Source organism: Phacochoerus africanus, chromosome 8 (assembly GCF_016906955.1).
Source record: "Phacochoerus africanus isolate WHEZ1 chromosome 8, ROS_Pafr_v1, whole genome shotgun sequence".
NCBI classification, from domain to species: domain Eukaryota; kingdom Metazoa; phylum Chordata; class Mammalia; order Artiodactyla; family Suidae; genus Phacochoerus; species Phacochoerus africanus.
This window is the reverse complement of record NC_062551.1, coordinates 129,447,934-129,467,795: the sequence shown is the minus strand read 5'-3', so window position 1 is coordinate 129,467,795 and position 19,862 is coordinate 129,447,934. Positions and strand designations below refer to the sequence as shown.

Sequence of the window (19,862 nt, the reverse complement as noted above, 5' to 3'; positions counted from 1 at the left end):
GCATAGTTAATTTACAATGTTTCTTCAATTTCTGTTGCAGAGCAAAGTGACCCAATCACAGACGGTTCCCTTGCTATACAGTAGGAACCCATTGCCCATCCATTCCAAATGTTTTAGTTTGCATCCACCAACCTCAAACTCCCCAACTGTCCCACTCCTTCCCCACTACCCCCTGCCTGCTCTCCATGTCTGTGATATGTTTCTGTTTTGTGAATAGGATTATTTGTGCCATATTTTAGATTCCACATAAAAGTGATATCATATGGTATTTGTCTTTCTCTTTCTGACTTACTTCACTTAGTTTGAGAATCTCTAGTTCCATCCATGTTGCTGAAAATGGTATTATTTTGACCTTTGATGCCTGAGTAGTATTCCATTGTGTGTATGTGCCCCATCTTCTTAATCCACTCATCTGTCAGTGGACATTTAGGTCTTGACTATTGTGAATAGTGTTGCAATGAACATCAGGGTGCATGCATCTTTTTGAATGAATGTTTTGACCAGAAGTGGGATTGCTGGATCATATAGTAGTTCTATATTTAGTTTCCTGAGGTACCTCCATACTGTTTTCCATGGTGGTTGTACCAATTTACATTCCCACCAAAAGTGAAGGAGGATTCTCTTTTCTGCACACCCTCTCCAGTGTATGTTATTTGTTGACTTATTAATGATGGCCATTCTGACTGGTATAAGGTGGTACCTCATTGTAGTTTTGATTTGAATTTCTCTAATAATTAGTGATGTTGAGCATTTTTTCATGTGCCTGCTGGCCATTCATAAATCTTCTTCAGAAAAATATCTATTTAGGTCTTCTGCCCATTTTTCAATTGTGTTTTTGTTGTTGTTGAGTTGTATGAGGTTTTTATATATTTTGGAGATTAGGTCCTTGTCTATTGCATCGTTTGCAAAGATTTTCTACCATTCTGTGGGTTGTCTTTTGATTTTTAATGGTTTCCTTTGCTGTGCAAAAGCTTTTGAGTTTAATTAGGGCCCATTGGTTTACTTTTCCTCTTATTGATCTCATTCTAGGAAGTGCCTATGTTCTCCCCTAGGAGTTTAATAGTATCTGGCCTTATATTTAGATCTTTAATACATTTTGAGTTTATTTTTGTGTATGGTATTAGAGAGTGCTCTAATTTTGTTCTTTGACATATAGCTTTCTAGTTTCCCATCGCCATGTATTGAAAAAGACTATTTTTCTTTCACTATATGTTCTTGCCTCCTTTATCATAGATTAGTGTACCACAAGTGCTTGGCTTTATTTCTGGGCTTTCTATCCTGTTCCATTGATCTGTATTTCTGTTTTTGTGCCAGTACCATATTGTTTTGATAACTGTAGCTTTGTAATATTGTCTGAAGTCAGGGAGCCTGATTCCTCCATTTCCATATTGCTTTGGCTATTTAGGGTCTTTTGTGTTTCCATACAAATTTTAAAATATTCTGTTCTAGTTCTATGAAGAATGTCCTTGGTAATTTGATAGAGATTGAACTAAATCTGTTGATTGCCTTGGGTAGTAGATTCATTTTGACAATACTGATTCTTCCAGTCCAAGAGCATGGTATATCTTTCCATCTATTTGTGTCATCTATGATTTCTTTCCTCAGCATCTCATAGTATTCAGAGTACAGGTCTTTTGTCTCTTTAGGTAAGTTTACTCCTAGGTATTTTTTTTTTTTGAGGGGATGGAAAATAGAATGGTTTCTCTGATTTCTCTTTCATTGTTAGTATATAAAAATGCAATCAATTTCTGTGTATTAATTTTGTATCCTGCAACTTTGCCAAATTCATTGATGAGTTCTAATAGTTTTCTGGTAGTGTCTTTAGGGTTTTCCAGGTATAATATCATGTCATCTCCTGTCATCTGCAAACAGTGATAGTTTTACTTCCTATGTTTCAATTTGGATTTCTTTTATTTCTTTTTCTTCTCTGATTGCCATTGCTAGAACTTTCAAAACAATGTTGAATAGTAGTGGTAATGAACATCCTTGTCTTCTTCCTGATCTTAGTAGAAATGTTTTCAGTTTTTCACCACTGAGAATGATGTTAGCTCTGGGTTTGACATATATGGCTTTTATTATGCTGAGGTAGAGTCCCTTTATGCTGACTTTCCAGAGAGTTTTTATCAGAAACAGATGTTGAATTTTGTCAAATGCTTTTTCTGCAACTATTAAGAGGATCATATAGTTTTTATTTTTAAGTTTGTTAACGTGGTGTATCACACTGTTTTGTGGATATTGAAAAATCTTCACATGCCTAGGATAAATCTCACTTGATCATGGTGCATGATACTTTTAATATATATTTGTATTTGGTTGCTAACATTTTGTTAAGGATTTTCGCATCTATGTTCACCAGTGATATTGGCCTGTAATTTTCTTTTTTTGTGGTAATCTTGTCTGGTTTTGGTATCAGGATGATAGTGGCCTCAGAATAACCTTGGGAATGTTCCCTCCTCTGCTATTTTTTGGAAGATTTTCAGAAGAAGAGGTGTTAACTCTCTCTGAATTTATGATATAATTTGCCTGTGTAGCCATCATGTCCTGGACTTTTGTTTGTTGTAAGTTTTCTTTAATCACATTTTCAATTTCAGTGCTTGAAATTGGTATATTCATATTTTTATTTCTTTCTAGTTCAATCTTGATAGGTTGTACATTTGTAAGAATCTATCCATTTCTTCTGGTTGTCCATTTTATTGGCATATAGTTGTTTACAGTAGTCTCTTATGACATTTTGTATTTCTGTGGAGTCCACTGTAACTTCTCCTTTGTCATTTATAATTTTATTGATTTGAGCCCTCTCTCTTCTTTTCTCGATTAGTCTGGCTAAGGGCTTATCAATTTTGTTCATCTTTTCAAAGAACCAACTTTTGGTTTCATTGACCTTTTCTACTGTTTTATTTGTCTCTATTTCATTGATTTCTTCTGCTCTGATCTTTAGGATTTCTTTCCTTCTATTAAATTTGGGCTTAGTTCTTCCTGCTCTAGTTGCTTTTGGTATAAGTTTAGGTTGTTTATTTGAGCTTTTTCTTATTTCCTGAGATAAGACTGTATTGCTATAAACTTCCCTCTTCGAACTGCTTTTGCTGTGTCCCATAGGTTTTGGATTGTTGTACCATCATTGTCATTTGTCTCTAAATATCTTGTGATTTCCTCTTTGATTTTTTTCAATGATCCATTTGTTGTTCAGTAGCATATTGTTTAGCTTCCAGGAGTTTGTGGTTTTTTTGTTTTTTTTTTTTTTTCTCGTAGTCGATTTATAGTTACATAGCACTGTGGTCGGAGAAAATGCTTGAAATAGTTTCAACTTTTTTAAATTTACCAAGACTTGACCTGTGGCCCAAAGTATGATCTATCCTGGAAAATGTTCCATGTGCACTTGAGAAGAATGTATATTCTGCTGCTTTGGGATGAAATGTTCTATAAATATCAGTTAGATATATTTGGTCTATGGTGTCATTTAAGGCCTATGTTTCCTATGTTGATTTTCTGTCTGGATGATCTGTCCATTGCTGTAAGTGGGGTGTTAAAGCCCCCCACTATTATTATGTTACTGTTGATTTCTCTTTTTATGGCTGTCAGCAGTTGCCTTATATAGTGAGGTGCTCCTAAACTAAGTGCATATATATTTACAATTGTTATATCTTCTTCTTGGATAGATCCTTTGACTGTTATATGCTGTCCTTCTTTATCACTTGTGACTTTATTTATTTTAAAGTCTATTTTGTCTGATACGAGTATTGCTACTTCCGCTTTCCTTTGATTTCCATTTGCATGTAATATCTTCTTCCATCCCCTCACTGTCATCCCCTCTTCCATCCCCTCACGGTGTGTATGTGTGCTTGGGTCTTAATTGACTCTCTTGTAAACAAGATATATATGGTTCTTGTTTTTGTATCCATTCAGCCATTCTGTGTCTTTGGCTGGAGCATTTAATCTATTTACATTCAGTGTAATTATGGATACGTATTTGTTTACTGCCATTTTGTTAACTGTTTTGGATTTTTATTTTTTGGTCTGTTTTTTCTTCCCTTCCTCTTTTGTTGTCTTCTCTTGTGATTTGTTGACTATCTTCAGTGTTGCATTTGGATTGCTTTTTCTTTCCTTTTTTTTTTTTAATGTGTGTGTCCGTTATAGTTCTTTGTTTTGTGGTTTCCATTAGATTTGGATATAACTAACTACATGTGTACAGAATTGTTTTGGGTTGTGGTTCTCTTATTTTGGATGCATTTTCAATGTTTTACATTTGTCTTCTATTCTCAGGTTTGTTATTTTTGATATCATTTTTGTCAGTGGGTGATTTTCTACCTTTATATTATCTTTGTCTTTACCAGTGCGTTTTCTCATATGAAATTTTCTTGTTTCTAATTGTGGCTTTTTCTTTTCTGCCTAGAGAGTTCCTTTAGCAGTTGTCATAGAGCTGGTTTGGAGTGACAGAAGACTCTTAGCGTCTGCTCATCTGAAAAGCATATGATCTCTCCATCAAACAATCTGTGTATTTTTAAATGATCTTTTATTCCACTAAAATTATAGTGATCACTTTTTAATGTTATAATGTCCTTACATTGATGCAATAAACAAAAATTGGACATAATACATTAACCTATTTAAAGTTTCTGGGTTCATTTTGCTAATATTTCATGTGAGATTTTTGCATCTATGTTCAGGACTGAACTATCATTATCCTCTTCCATAATGTCTTGGTCAGGTTTTAATATCAAAAGTATGGTAGCCTCATAACACAGCTAAAGAATCTTCCTTCCTTTTCTTTATTATTTCTCATTATCCTCTTCCAAATTTCATATGAGAAGAGGAAACTAACTATCATTATCCTCTTCCATAATGTCTTGGTCAGGTTTTAATATCAAAAGTACAGTACCCTCATAACACAAGTAAAGAACCTTCCCTCCTTTTCTCTACTTTTTGGGTGAGTGGGATTAGTAGAATTAGATAGTAAAGATCTGTGAATCTGGAGTTATCTTTGAAAGGCTCTTAGTTATTTAGTTAATTATTAATTTCTTAATAGTTAAGACTGTTTAGGACTTTCAATATCATCTTATATCCCTTTTGGTAATATTATTTTTCCAAGATTTTGTTAACTTAAATCCAAATTACCAAATTTAGTAGCATGAAATTGTTCATATTTTCTGATAAAATTTTCTGTATGTGTAGGATCTGTAATAATACATCTATTTCTATTCTTGATAGAAGTTAACACTATTCCTGTCTTTTATTTTTTTTTAATTTTAAGAAAAAGCAAAAATTTTATTGTCATGGTAAGGATATTAGCTGAGGGTTATGGAGAAAACCAAAACATGGGGATGAGAATATGAGTAAGATTGATTTCTTTTTTTTTAATTTATTTTTTATTGTTATTTCCCACAACACACTTTTTTCCCACTACACAGCATGGGGACCCAGTTACACATACATGTATACATAATTTTTTCTCCCATTGTCGTGCTGCATTGTAAGTATCTAGACATAGTTCTCAGTGCTACACAGCAGGATCTCATTGTAAATCCATTCCATGGGCAATACTTTGCATCCATTGACCACAAGCTCCCAATCCCTCCCCTTCCTCCCTCTCTCCCCCAGGAAACCACAAGTCTCTTCTCCAAGTCCATGATTTTCTTTTCTGTGGAAAGGTTCATTTGTGCCTTATATTAGATTCCAGATATGAGTGATATCATATGGTATTTGTCTTTCTGACTTATTTCACTCAGGATGAGAGTCTCTAGTTCCATCCATGTTGCTGCAAATGGCATGATTTTGTTCTTTTTATGGCTGAGTAGTATACCACATCTTCCTAATCCAATCGTCTGTCAATGGACATTTGGGTTGTTTCCAGCTCTTGGTTATTGTGAAAAGAGCTGCAATGATCATGCAGGTGCATGTGTCTTTTTTAAGGAAAGTTTTGTCTGGATATATGCCCAAGAGTGGGATTGCTGGATCATATGGTAGTTCTACATATAGATTTCTAAGGTACCTCCATACTGTTCTCCATAGTGGCTGTACCAGATTACATTCCCACTAGCAGTGCAGGAGGGTTCCCTTTTCTCCACAACCCCTCCAGCACTTGTTATTTGTTGACTTATTAATGATGGCCATTCTGACTGGTGGTATCTCATGGTAGTTTTGATTTTCACTTCTTTAATAATCTGGGATGTTGAGCATTTTTTCATGTGCTTGTTGGCCATCTCCACATCTTCCTTGGAAAAATGTCTCTTCAGGTCCTTTGCCCATTTTTCCATTGGGTTGTTGGCTTCTTTGCTGTTGACTTGCATACGTTGCTTGTATATTCTAGAGATTAAGCCCTTAGTTGCATCACTTGAAACTATTTTCTCCTATTCTGTAAGTTGTCTTTTTGTTTTCTTTTTGGTTTCCTTTGCTGTGCAAAAGCTTGTCAGTTTGATTAGGTCCCATTGGTTTATTTTTGCTCTTATTTCTGTTGCTTTGGACTGTCTTTTATCAGTCTCACCAGTTATTTATCAATTTTACTAGTCTTTTTAAAAACTTACTTTTGCCATGTTGATCTTCTTTATTTGGTTTGCTTCATTATATTTGTAGTTTCTCTACTCGTTTTTATTATTACCTTGTTCCATATTCTTACGGTTTACTTTAATGTCATTCTGTTACCACTCAAGATTGTTGCTTAGATAACACAATTTTTGCCTTACCCCTTCCTAATATTTCACTTAAGCTTATAAACATCCCTTTAATAATTATTTAGGAACATACCACAAGTTATTATTTGTAATATTTTTGTTATTATTCAGTTAAAAATATTTTCTTACATTCACTATAATTTTTTCTTTGAACTCATGGGTTAGAGTGTATTTTTAATCTTTCCAAAGTATGGATTTTCTGACTATTTTGTTATTTTTAATAACACATGATGAAAAATAGTACTTTTCAATTTTCTGAAATTTGTTGAAATATGTTTTATTATTCTACTATATAGCTGATTTTTATAAAAGACTCAGGTATGGTTGGTATATTATATTCTGAAGTCACTGAATTCACTGCTACTGTGTGACAGTTAAATCTTTTAGGCATATTGTCAAAGTGTTCTTTATTTTTAACTTTTTTGAAAAATATGTATTAAAATCTCTATGGTTGTAGATTTGTCTCTTTTTCCTTGTAATTCTGTTGACTTTTGCTTTACAAAACATCTGGAATGTTGTTACTTCTAGGAATATACAATGTTTATCAAGGCCCCAATCTTTGGCAGGCTCTGGACTCCTACTTATTTCCCTTTGGCCCATGAATCTAACCAAAAAAAGCACTATTCAGTACTAAAAAGTATTCACTAATAAGTACCTGGTTTTACCTCTCTGATGTCTTCAAGCAAATGTTTTGGTACTTTGTCCAGCTTTACTTGTCATCAAGGGAAGAACTGTCCAAATACCTAATGCTCTATTACCAAAGGCAGAAGCCCTAGTTCAGTGGGATTAAACAATATTTTTAGCCATAAAAATGAACTTATATGGAAGCTCAGTACATGAAAGATAGAAATACAGAGATGCTGACACTGAAAATTGTTTGGCAGTCCCAAAACTTTCCAAATAAGTCTAGTTATAGTGAAATATTAAGCTGATCCCAAGAACTCCAGGATCCTAGAAATGTGTGTGTAGATATGGATGTGGACATGGAAATAGATATATAGATATAGATATGGCCATCTGTTCATTTAAATATTAGTTATATTTGCTAAATTATGAGTTCACCTCTGAGTAATGGATTCTCAAATGGTGTGTCTGTTAAATTATTTCTCTCGGACTATAAAGTTGAAGGCCACTCCCTTCCATGTAATAGGTGCCACATATACTTTAAATCCTCTTAATAAATACCCTTCATATCGATGGTCAAAGTAAACATGGCCCATAAACCTGACTGATGCTAGCTCTATTTTCTTCTCTTTTAATTTTACAGATAAATTAGCCAAATATATATCTCCTCGTAAAATATTTAGGTATACCTTATAAATTATTTATATTAGGCATGTTTATATTTACTTATACATATAAATTTATATTTATATTTTGTTAGGTAATGAAATGTAACAATGTATTAATAAATATCAAATTTGTTGATTCCTGAAGATAAAGTGAATGCTATAGGTTCCCAATCTACAAGGGAAAGAATACATGTTCACTTTGTCCCTGTCTTTAAATTAATGTGACTTGGATTTTAATAGCTAGATATTAGGAGGACATGTTTACTTCTCTCTCCTCCTTGTGTTTCCAAATAAAACTTCCACTAGTATAAACTTTCTGGCTTGTTACCAGAAGTCAGTTATCTGATTTGCAGGTTTAAAAGAAGGAATCAGGGAGTTCCCATCGTGGCTCAGTGGTTAACAAATTCCACTAGAACCATGAGGTTGCAGGTTCGATCCCTGGCCTCACTCAGTGGGTTAAGGATCCGGCATTGCCGTGAGCTGTGGTATAGGCTGCAGATGCGGCTCGGATCCCCCATTGCTGTGGTTCTGGCATAGGCCAGCAGTTGTATCTCCAATTAGACCCCTAGCCTGGGAACCTCCATAAGGCATGGGTGCAGCCCTAGAAAAAGACAAAAAGACAAAAAAATAAATAAAAAAGAAGGAATCAGGCATGCTTGGCTCAGCAGCTGGCTCTTTTTAGATCAGCCTATTTACAGAAGGTATGAATTCTTACCTGTTCTCCTGCCAACACTATTAGAACTAGACTTCGTGGGATAGCGCTAGTGAAAGGTTTGGGTTAATCCAGCTCTGTCTTTGACTGGAGGGGTACATTTAATTCTGGAATTCAATACTAGGAAACTCGCTTGTCTCCCATTTCACCATGTCCCTCAATAGCTTTTCTCAGTAAGGAAGTTACATTCTGATGGTCATCTGACCCCTACATTTCTCTCTGAAATGGTTCTGAACCTGGGGAGGAAAGAAGGATGTGTTTACTGACCCCCCCCCAAAATGCTTATAATAATTATACTAGGGTCATACTGAGCATTTATCAGAGGTCTACAACTCAAGGGTCCAAGGTAAGTAATATTTCTTCTGACCACTAGGTCTGAAGCAACTGTAAGGTATAATTTCTTCCTCCAGAATAGCCAGGAAGACTCATCCTATTTGCTCACCCACAAAAATTACAAAATCCCTCAATAGAAAATGGGTAATAAAATCTGGAACTGCAAGAGTGACATTAAAGAGTTCAAAACCATCCTTTCTAGACTGGAACTTAAGGTTTTCCTAATCTTGCTCTCAGAGTATCATTCCTTAGGAAGAGAAGGCTCTTCACTTATACATTGTAATGTCTTAAAGATGGCCATAATTATTCTAAATCATATGAGAATATTAATGAAAGTAATACAAGCTTTATTCAATAATTTGCTTTGGTCAAGCTATTAAACCATAGAATACAGCTTTGGTATTTACATATTAGTGGCTAACTCCACGTCTACCATTTTTGTCATCAATCAGCTTCTGTTTGCAGAGGGAGAGTTAAAACAGGCTAAAGGCACTGCATTATACTACAACAGTATAATGAGAGAATACATGAAAAATAAAGATTAAAATATTTATCTCTCAATATTTTTGTAAAAAGTATGCCAAGCCATTCTGCATTGCAAGTCAAATTTGTGGAAAGTTAGCTATATTATATTCCCTGTGATCTTTTTTTAAAATAAACACATCAATTTCTAGATGTTTCAAAAAGAAAATCCAAGCTATGGTTTTCCATTTTCCTCACCATTTATTTAACTGTTAGCAGATCCTATTGTCTTTTGACTATCGCTTAGTTTTCCAAAGTCATGGTTTATTCGCTGAAGATCCTGATAGCACTACAACTTATACACACTAAAAGTCACACATTGATCTTTAAATTCTAGTAAGAATTATGACTATCCTGGGAAGTGCTAAAATGTGCTTGTTTACTCTGTATTTTGCAGCTTAAAAATAGTATTTTCAGAGGTCCTGTTGTGGCTCAGCAGTGATGAACCTGACTAGTATCCATGAGGACAAGGGTTTACTCCCTGGCCTCACTCACTGGGTTAAGGATCCAGCTTTGCCATGAGCTGTGGTGTGTAGGTCACAGTCGTGGCTCAGATCCCATGTTGCTGTGGCTGTGGCGTAGGCTTGCAGCTGCAGCACAGATTTAACCCCTAGCCTGGGAACCTCCAAGTGCCGTGGGTGTGGCCCTTAAAAAAACCAAAAAAAAAAAAACCCAAGTATTTTTATACTTTTGGGAAACTACCTATTTTAGTGGACGATATTTACAAAAATCCAATTTTTAAATGGAACTTAACAAAATTCACCTCCTATGGATTTGTTGGTGATGAAAGGGCTAGAAGAGGCACATTGAAAAATAAAAATTGAACTAAAGCCATCTTCTCAACTATATTAGGAAAAAGGAAAAATGTTGAAATATCCCTATTGGAGGAAAAATTAAATTTATTACCAGTTTGGATGCTTTATTGGCTTTTGAAAGCAAAAGTACATAAGCCAAAGAATAAAATTTTCATGTAGGTTATTTCTGTCACCTTCATACTTATGATTGCTGTCATTGGTCAGTCCTTTCAAGGTAAAGATTATACAAATTAAAGTATCTTGTAGATAACAGTATGTATGAAATTTTCATTACTAGTATTTAATTTAGCCATATAAACAAAAGAAACTTTCACTTTCAAACTAGATTGTGGCATTACTTTATATAAAACTCACAGGGTCTAGGGAATGTAAACAAGTACCTGGAATTACCCCAATCGGTACCAATGCCTGAGAGTGATCCTCTTGAATCAGCTGCATATTTGTAAACCACTAGCAGGCACTGTTTACAAAGCTCCACCAGGCGCTGGCAACACTGGAGCTGCAAAGGAGTCACCACCTCCGGGCTTTTACTGAAAATACTCTCCCAAGAGGATCTGTTGGCATGGAAACAGACATGACCTCATGTGGCTGTTAAAAATGGCAACCAGCTATATCACTTACCCAGCAACAAACCAATAAAGAAGAGTAGAAATGGCCTCACACATTTGAAGTGACTACAGATGGTTGAAATGTATAAATACAAATTTGGAAGTTAATTTTTACATTAAAAAAACACAACGTAGAATTCATATCTTTAAAGGCTTTACTGCTGCTAGCTTGGAGTAGCTAACAGGACGGTTTCCCAAAACCTCCTAAAAATTGAGTTACTCTATATTAAAGTAATTATAAAATCTGAGTTAATTTCTCAAGTTAGGTAATAGGAACTTGGGTTTTCTAGGAAGCTATATTTATTTTTATATTAATAATGATGGCACAAACAAAAAAGTTGTTACAACTTAATTAGTTATCTCTGCACTAGGAGAATTTAGGTTCCTCCTTGAATTATGACCACCCCTTTCGAAACACTTTCATATGTACTTATGTCCATGATGTTCCTTGAGCACAGGTTCTATAATGTAGGAGTAATATCCACAAGGACCATCCTATTGCAGTTCCCAAGGCAGTATTCTCCCACTTTAGTGCATTCAGCTTATTCCGCAGCAGGCAGTAGTACACGCTGTCCTGGTAAACATAGGGGGGGGTGTGTGTGTGCGCGCGCGCACACATATGCGTGCATGTACACACATGTACAGACATATGTACAATTCCTAAGTTTACTGTCATGGTTCAAATCAGGAAATGCCTTACCACCCCATCATTACCACCAAAAGAGAGAGAGAGAAAAATACAAAGAGAGGGGGAGACTTACTTCCTTAGTGTAAACGAAACCCTTTTCATCCCTCAAGGGGAAAGTTTGCTTTGAGACTTGGTAACGGTTCAAGTCTCATTTTACATAAACCAATTCTTTAACCCTCCGAAAGAGAAAAGAATAGCTTTTCAAATGAAAAAACACTAAGGAAAATATTTTTCTGAAGAAATGTAGTTCCCAATGGGAAATTCAAAGACTCCATTTTCAATCTTTTGTGTATATTTGATATCTTTGGAATTTTTAAAAAATGCTTTAGAAACTCACACAGGTATTTTTTAGTAGAAAGGCTACTGTCTGTATTTTCGAGAGAAGCGTGGTCCCAAAAAGACAGCATGTCATCAATGAGTGACAGGTTTTCTTACAGGGAATAAGATCCAAATAAGTAAATATAAAGGAATAAATTTGTGAGATGTTCAGGGCTAAATGTAATGCTTGTTTTATTATTTAAAAAGAAGTAAAATTATTTTCATTTGAGAACAGTAACATGTTAGTTAACTAAAAATTTTGATTACTTAATATCAGAAAAACTAGATGATATATATATGTGTTTATATATCTATATTTGTGCATATGTATATCTCTCTAATTTACTTAATACAATCAAGAAAAACATTAGAGAACACCAATTAATAAGGGAATATATTTATATATGTCTTCTCGATCTAGCAAGCCTTACATGCCTGGGCCCAGAGAAATTAAACTTTCATATCAATGAAATACACAAAGAAAACATCCTGTGTTTGACTCTGCTGAGCACTTTTACGTTCTCACCCTTGGAATTCTGGGTATTTCTACAAAAGTCTACCTCCATCACTATCCTCCTTCTTAACTTGGATATATTTATATTTTGATATTTTGGAGCCATTGATTGGCTCTCCTCTCAGGTACTCCATCATGGTAAAATTTTTCTTTTCCTGACTTAGAGTATAGAAGTAAGAAAAGAACAAATAAAATGGAATAAAGACAAAGGAGCTTCGTCTATAACACCTTAGTGTGATGTAACATTCTGCAGCATATGTGAGTTATAATATGAGCAGTTTGGCTTCTCATTCCCTCATTGTTCCTTAAATATTTATAATAAACATATGAATCAAGGTCCTCTACCTAATTTTGGTGTGTATGGTCACCATCACTAACCAAAGATCGCATTAATTCATATTTAAGGGTCAGCATGGCAGAATCACCAATAAAGAAAAAAGAAAATGACCAGGACCCGCTTGGTTTGGTACCAGGCTAATGCCATCCCCTTTGCACAAAAGAAGCCTGTTCTTCAACCTGAGTGTGTTAGAACTGAGTCCGCCACCTCCTACCCACCCTCTGGCATCACTGAGAAAATGTGAGGTGCTTCTAAATACTATAGCATCTCAATTTTCAATACCAATACAAAAATGTTTAAGAAGCTCAAAGGATGGAGAAATAACTTAAAATACCAATGCCTTTATCAAAGAACCCAGGGTCATACTTGCCTGCTTTCTGAATCTAAATTCCAAGCAAATGGAAGGGCCAAAATCCATGAATTCAAAAAAAGATTAAATGGTGAAAAGTTCTCTCTGCCACTCCTAATCCTCAGAAAAATATGAAAAGGAATGACTTCAAATGACATTTTTTAATAATGTAACAATAAGATACAGAATACTGAATACCTCTGGTAACAAAGGGGGACTATTAATGAAATCCAGAGATTTGAAAAGCCTCGTACCCAGTAATCCAATAATTTTCACCACCTTTCTCATCAAAATATTTAATAAAGCAGTTATCTAAAAAGTGAAACATTCATTTCTTTCTCCTCTGAGAGAAGTCCTAATGAAAGACCGAGCAGCCCAAAGTTAAGTAGCAGAAAGAGAAAAGGAAAGTAAAAAGAAAAAAAAAATCTGGACCATACCAACTGGACAATCTGTGATACAAAGATTAATGAGCTGAAAAGTACTAACAATACTGCATCCAACTGAAAGTGACATGAGAAAAGTAAGATTTACATCACTTTAATTGTCTGTGTGCTATGCATACATTTTCAGGAAGGTATATGATTCAGCCCAGGGGCAGACTGCTGCCTTAGACTAGTCTTTTTTTTTTTTTTTTTTTTTGACAGCTCTTTTTAATTTCTTTATTATTACTATTATTAAAGTATAATTGATTTACAGTGTTTCATCAAGCTCTGTGGTACAACAAAGTGACCCAATCACACACATTTCCCTGTGCCGTACAGTTGGGCCCCACTGCTCATCCATTCTGACTATAACAGTATGGATCCAAAAAACCCCCAAAATGCCCATCCATCCCACTCCCTCCCCTTTCCACTTTGGGAACCCCAAGTCTGCTCTTCTTGGCCATGATCTGTTTCTGTTTTTTGTTTGGTTGGTTTTTTTAGATTGGATCTTTACAATTTCTTCTTTCCCTGAGACTGTAAAAGAAAAGCTTTGTTCTGACAAACCTCCACAGGAAAATGTCTTTTGGCTAAAGGGTCTAAACTGGATTCTTTTCTTTAGGGTTTACATGTCAGGATTCGGAGTGGAGAGAAGGCTTTTCCAAACAATGCATCCCTCCTCCCATACTATCCCCTGCCTCCTCCTCTTTGCTTTACCTGGCAAACTCGTATTCTCTTCCTGCAGGTCTAAACTGAAATGTTACTTCCCGTGCCCACCTTTCCTGAGCTCTGTGGCCTGAGTTTGAATCCCATAGCACCTAGGCTTCCCCTATCTCAGTAAAACATGGGGCTAATTTTATTCATGAAAAATCCAAGAGCTAGTATCCTGAAGAGAACACATTCAGGATGTGGGGCATCATTCTGAACAGCACCCCCAGGAGGCTGCATGTGATTAAAAAAAAAAAGTCACTGAATGTAGGCTTCAGCAGGCTGGAAGAGCAAGAGAGAAGGATGAGGGTGTTTGTTATTCGATGCATCTGCAAACCCCCTGGGCCAATTCTAGGAAAACCTACTACATACAAACATCTACAATATTCTTTGATGTTTTTTGATGTGGACAGAGAATGGTTTATTCATTTGTTTTCTTATGGGGATGCTGACAGGCAGAGGCAGGAATCAAGGTGGCCCAGAGTTATTGGGGTTATATTTTTGCCAAGAGTTTTACACCTAACTGTGAAAGACAGCTGCACCTTTTATGAGAACTAAGCAGAGTAGATTTTTTTCCCTAGACTTCTAGGCTGGTAAAGCAAAAGTTAAAGGAGTATACATTGACTGGATATCATTGAAAGAATAAGTAGAACTATTGAGTCCAGAGTGCCAATCAAATACACATCATTGTGTGATATCATCAAATGGAGGGGGCCTAGGAATGTCATTTTTAAAGCTGCAAAATAAAATCTGGTGTAAAAATCATCTCTACAAACCACGATGTTTTTTAAAAAAATGAATGCTGGTGAGTGGAATTCAATTTGGATTCAAAGCATCTCTTGCATCCATTTGCTCAGATGCAGTGGGCTGGGGATTTGGCTAATGCTATGGGTCTTGCAGTACAGTGAGCTCAGCAACTGCTGGCAATGCTGTTTTTTTCTTTTTTTGAACCAGAATAACATAATCTTTATTTATTCACTCCTCATAGATACATGAATTTATTCAATGAAAAAAAAATGGAAAAAAAAATGGAAGTTATCATTGTGGCTCAGTGGTAATGGACCTGACCAGTATCCATGAGGACACAGGTTCAATACTGGCTAAGGATCCGGTGGTGTTGTGAGCTGTGGCTATACAACAGATGTGACTCAGATCCTGCATTGCTGTGGCTGTGGCATAGGCTGGCAGCTGCAGCTCAGATTTGACTCCTAACCTGGGAACTTCCATATGCCCTGGGTATGGCCCTAAAAAGAAAAAAAAAAAGCAAGCTAGTCTTAAAGAGGATATAGCAGGAACTGTCACTTTCAAATTGCTGCTTTGAGAGGAGTAAATAAAGCATAGAGTTAAGAGCATAGGCTCTTGACTCAGACAACCTGGGTTTAAATCCAGTTTCATTTACCTACTATGAAAACTTGGGCAGGTTATATATTTCAGGCTTCAATATTTTCATTTACACAATGAGGATAGTAACAATCGTTTACTCAAAATATTATAGTGGTAATTATAAGATTATTTAATATGTAAAAAATAATTAGGCACTTAGTAAGACTTCAATAAATGTTTCTTACTTTCATTATCACTGCTACTAGTAATAGATACACCAGAGACATCTAGAAGGAGTGCTGTGTCAGGTATAAGAGAAAAGGATTCTGAAATGAGTTAGAGTAAATTACCAAAATACTGCAGGGCAGAGGAGCCCTAGAGGCAAAGAAGAATCACTTCATGGGCATCTTTAGGGTCTGGCATTGGAAATTACCTCATGGATATGGATGCAAAGCCATCAGCACCCATTTCAGTAGCAGACTATCTCCCTGCCTTCCACTGGTGAAGAGCAACTGGAATTCACATAAAGCATTCCAACCAATGGATCAATAAACATAAAGAAATTTCAATTCTGACTTTAAATTATGAGAACTTCTACAGAGAGCCATCAACTAAGAGCCACGAGTAGGTTTAAATATTTCACTCAAGCCTCTATAAAAATAATTTATAGACAAAATCATTTGGAGATGGGATTAAGATGGAAGAATAGAAGGACTGGAGCTCAACTTCTCTCCTAAAAATAACAAAATTCACAACTAAAGGCTGAGCATTCTTCACCCAAATGGACCAGAAACCTTAAAAGAGATATCCTACTCAGAAGAAAAAGAGGAGGCCACATCAAGAGGTAGGAGGAATGATTTTGCGATATAAACAACCCCATACCTCCTGGGTGCAAAACCCCACAGACTGGAAACTAACTGGTTCACAGAGACTCACCTACAGGAGTAAGAGTTCTGAGCCCCACATCAAACTCTCATGTGTGGGGATCTGGCATGGGAAGAAAGAGCCCCTAGAGCATCTGGCATTGAAGGCCAGTGGGACTTGTGCACAGGAGCTCCATGGGACTGGGGGAAATGGAGACCCCATTCTTAAAAGGTGTACACAGACCTTCATGTGCACCAGGTCCCAGGGCAAAGCAAAGTCTCCATAGAAATCTAGGTCAAACCTGAATGCAGTTCTTGGAGGACATCCTGGGAAAACAGGGGTGAACGTGGCTTGTTGTGAGGGAAGGACATTGAAAGAAAGCTCTCGGGAATATACAGCAGTGCGCCTTTCTCTGGAGGTGGCCATTTTGGGAAAATCTGGCCCCACCCGTCAGTCAGTGCTGAGGAGCCCCAGGGCAAACAACAATCCAGGTGGGATCACAGCCCCACCCCTCAGTAAACAGGCTACCTAAAGACCCCTCAGGCACAGAGCCGCCTCTAATCCCATCCAGAGACAAAGCCCCACCCACCAGAGGGATTAGAATCAGCTCCACCTACCAGTGGGCAGGCATCAGCCCATCCCATCAGGGAGCCCACAGCAAGCCCCCCATACAAACTTCAGCCACAAGGGGGCAGACACGAGAAGTAAGAGAGGCTACAACTCTATTATCTGTAAGAAGGTCAACATACCAAAAACCTATAAAAATGAAAAGACAGAGAATTATAACTCAGATGAGGGAGAAAGGAAAAAACCCCAGAAAATCAGCTAAGCGATGAGGAGAGTCTCAGCCTCCAGGAAAAAGACTTTAGATTATTGATGCTGAAGATGATGTAAGACATTGGAAATAAACTGGAGGCAAAGATGGATAACTTACAGGAAACACTGACCAAAGAGATACAAGATAAAAAATTTAAACAAGAAGAGATGCGAAATACAATAACTGAAATAAAAAATTCACTAGAAGCAGCTAACAGCAGAATACAGGAGGCAGAAGAACAAATAAGCGAGGTGGACGACAGATTAGTGGAAATTACAGATGCTGAACATAAGAGAAAAAAGACTGAAAAAATGAGGAGAGTCTCAGAGAACTCTGGGACAACATTAAACCCACCAACATCCATATTATAGGGGTGCCAGAAGGAGAAGAGAGAGAGAAGGGAACAGAAAAAATATTCCAAGAGACAAGACCCAAAAACTTCCCTAACACGGGGAAGGAATCACTCACTCAAATCCAGGAAGCACAACGAGTACCATATAAAATAAACCCAAGGAGGAATACACTGAGACACATATTAATCAAACTGACCAAAATTAAAGACAAAGAGAAAATATTGAAAGCAGCTAGGGAAAAGAAACAAATCACATACAAGGGAACCCCAAAAAGGTTATCGGCAGATTTTTCAGCAGAAACTCTGCAGGCCAGAAGGGAGTGGCATGATATACTTCACGTGATGAAAGGAAAAAATCTCCAACCAAGATTACTCTACCCAGCAAGGCTCTCATTCAGATTTGAAGGAGAAATCAAAATCTTCACAGATAAGCAAAAGCTGAGAGAATTCAGCAACACTAAACCAGCCTTACAACAAATACTAAAGGAATTTCTCTAGGCAGAAAAGAACAAGACAAGAAGGAAAGAAAAAAGAGCAACAAAAACAAATCCAAAGCAATGAATAAAATGGAAATAAGAATATACATATCAATAATTATCTTAAATGTCAATGGACTAAATGCCCCAAACAAAAGACATAGACTGGCTGAATGGATACAAAAACAATACCCATATATATACTGTCTTCAAGAGACCCACTTCACTTCTAGGGACACATACAAATTGAAAGTGAGAGGATGGAAGAAAATATTTCATGCAAACGGGGATCAAAAGAAAGCTGGAGTAGCAATACTCATATCAGACAAAATAGACTTTAACATGAAGAATATTTTAAGGGACAAAGAAGGACATTACATAATGATCAAAGGATCAATCCAAGAAGAAGATATAGCAATTTTAAATATCTATGCACCCAACATAGGTTCACCACAATATATAAGGCAAATGCTAACAACTTTAAAAGGACAAATCAACAATAACATAATAATAGTGGGGGACTTTAACACCCCACTTGCAGCAATGGACAGATCAACCAGATAGAAAATCAATAAGGAAACACATGCCCTGAATGATGCATTAAACCAGATGGACTTAATAGATATTTCTAGGACATTCCATCCAAAAGCAACAGAATACACATTCTTCTCAAGTGCACATGGAACATTCTCTAAGATTGATCACATCCTGGGCTACAAATCCAACCTTGGTAACTTTAAGAAAACTAAAATCATGCCAAGCATCTTTTCTGACCACAATGCTATACGACTAGAAATCAACAAGAAAAAAAATGCAAAAAACACAAACACGTGGAGAATAAACAACACGCTACTAAACAACCAATGGATCACTGAAGAAATCAAAGGGGAAATTAAAACATACCTACCAGCACATGACAATGAAGATATGACACTCCAAAACCTATAGGTTGCAGCAAAAGCCATCCTAAGAGGAAAGTTGATAGCAATACAAGCCCACCTCAGGAAACAAGAAAAAGCTCAAAGAAACAAGCTAACTTTACATCTAAAGCAGCTTGAGAGAGAACAGACAAGACTTACACTTGATAGAAGGAAAGAAATCATAAAGATCAGAGCAGAAATCAATGAAATAGAAACAAAGAAAACCATAGAAAAGATAAATGAAATGAAAAGCTGGTTTTTTGAAAAGATCAACAAAATTGATATATCCCTAGCCAGACTTATCAAGAAAAAAAGAGAGAGGACTCAAAGCAATAAAATCAGAAATGAAAAAGGAGAAGTAACAACAGACATCACAGAAATACAAAGGATCATAAGAGACTACTATATGCAACTAAATGCCAATAAAACGGAAAACCTAAAATAAATGGACAAATTCTCAGAAAAGTACAATCTTCCAAGACTAAACCAAGATGAAATAGAAAAGATGAATGGACCAATCATGAGAAATGAAATTGAAACTGCGATTAAAAAACTTCCAACAAACAAAAGTCCAGGACCAGATGGCTTCACAGGCGAATTCTATCAAACATTTAGAGAAGAGCTAACACCTATCCTTCTGAAACTATTTCAAAAAATTGCAGAGGAAGGGATACTCCTAAACTCCTTCTATGAGGCCACCATCACCCTTATACCAAATCCAGACAAAGATACCACAAAAAAAGAAAACTACAGACCAATTTCACTGACGAACATTGATGCAAAAAGCCTCAACAAAATACTAGCAAACCACATCCAACAATACATTAAAA

General features: G+C 36.2%; 1 protein-coding gene across 4 annotated transcripts in view; it reads right to left on the bottom strand.

The window, feature by feature from the left end:
- The window catches only part of TTLL7 (tubulin tyrosine ligase like 7), a 156,144-nt gene that overhangs the window by 9,026 nt on the left and 127,256 nt on the right, over window positions 1-19,862 (bottom strand). For all 4 annotated transcript variants that reach the window (XM_047794247.1, XM_047794249.1, XM_047794246.1 and 1 more), the window contains one exon: window positions 10,720-10,893. In XM_047794247.1, the coding sequence (XP_047650203.1) occupies window positions 10,720-10,893 (174 nt within the window). The remainder of the gene's footprint in view (window positions 1-10,719; window positions 10,894-19,862) is intronic.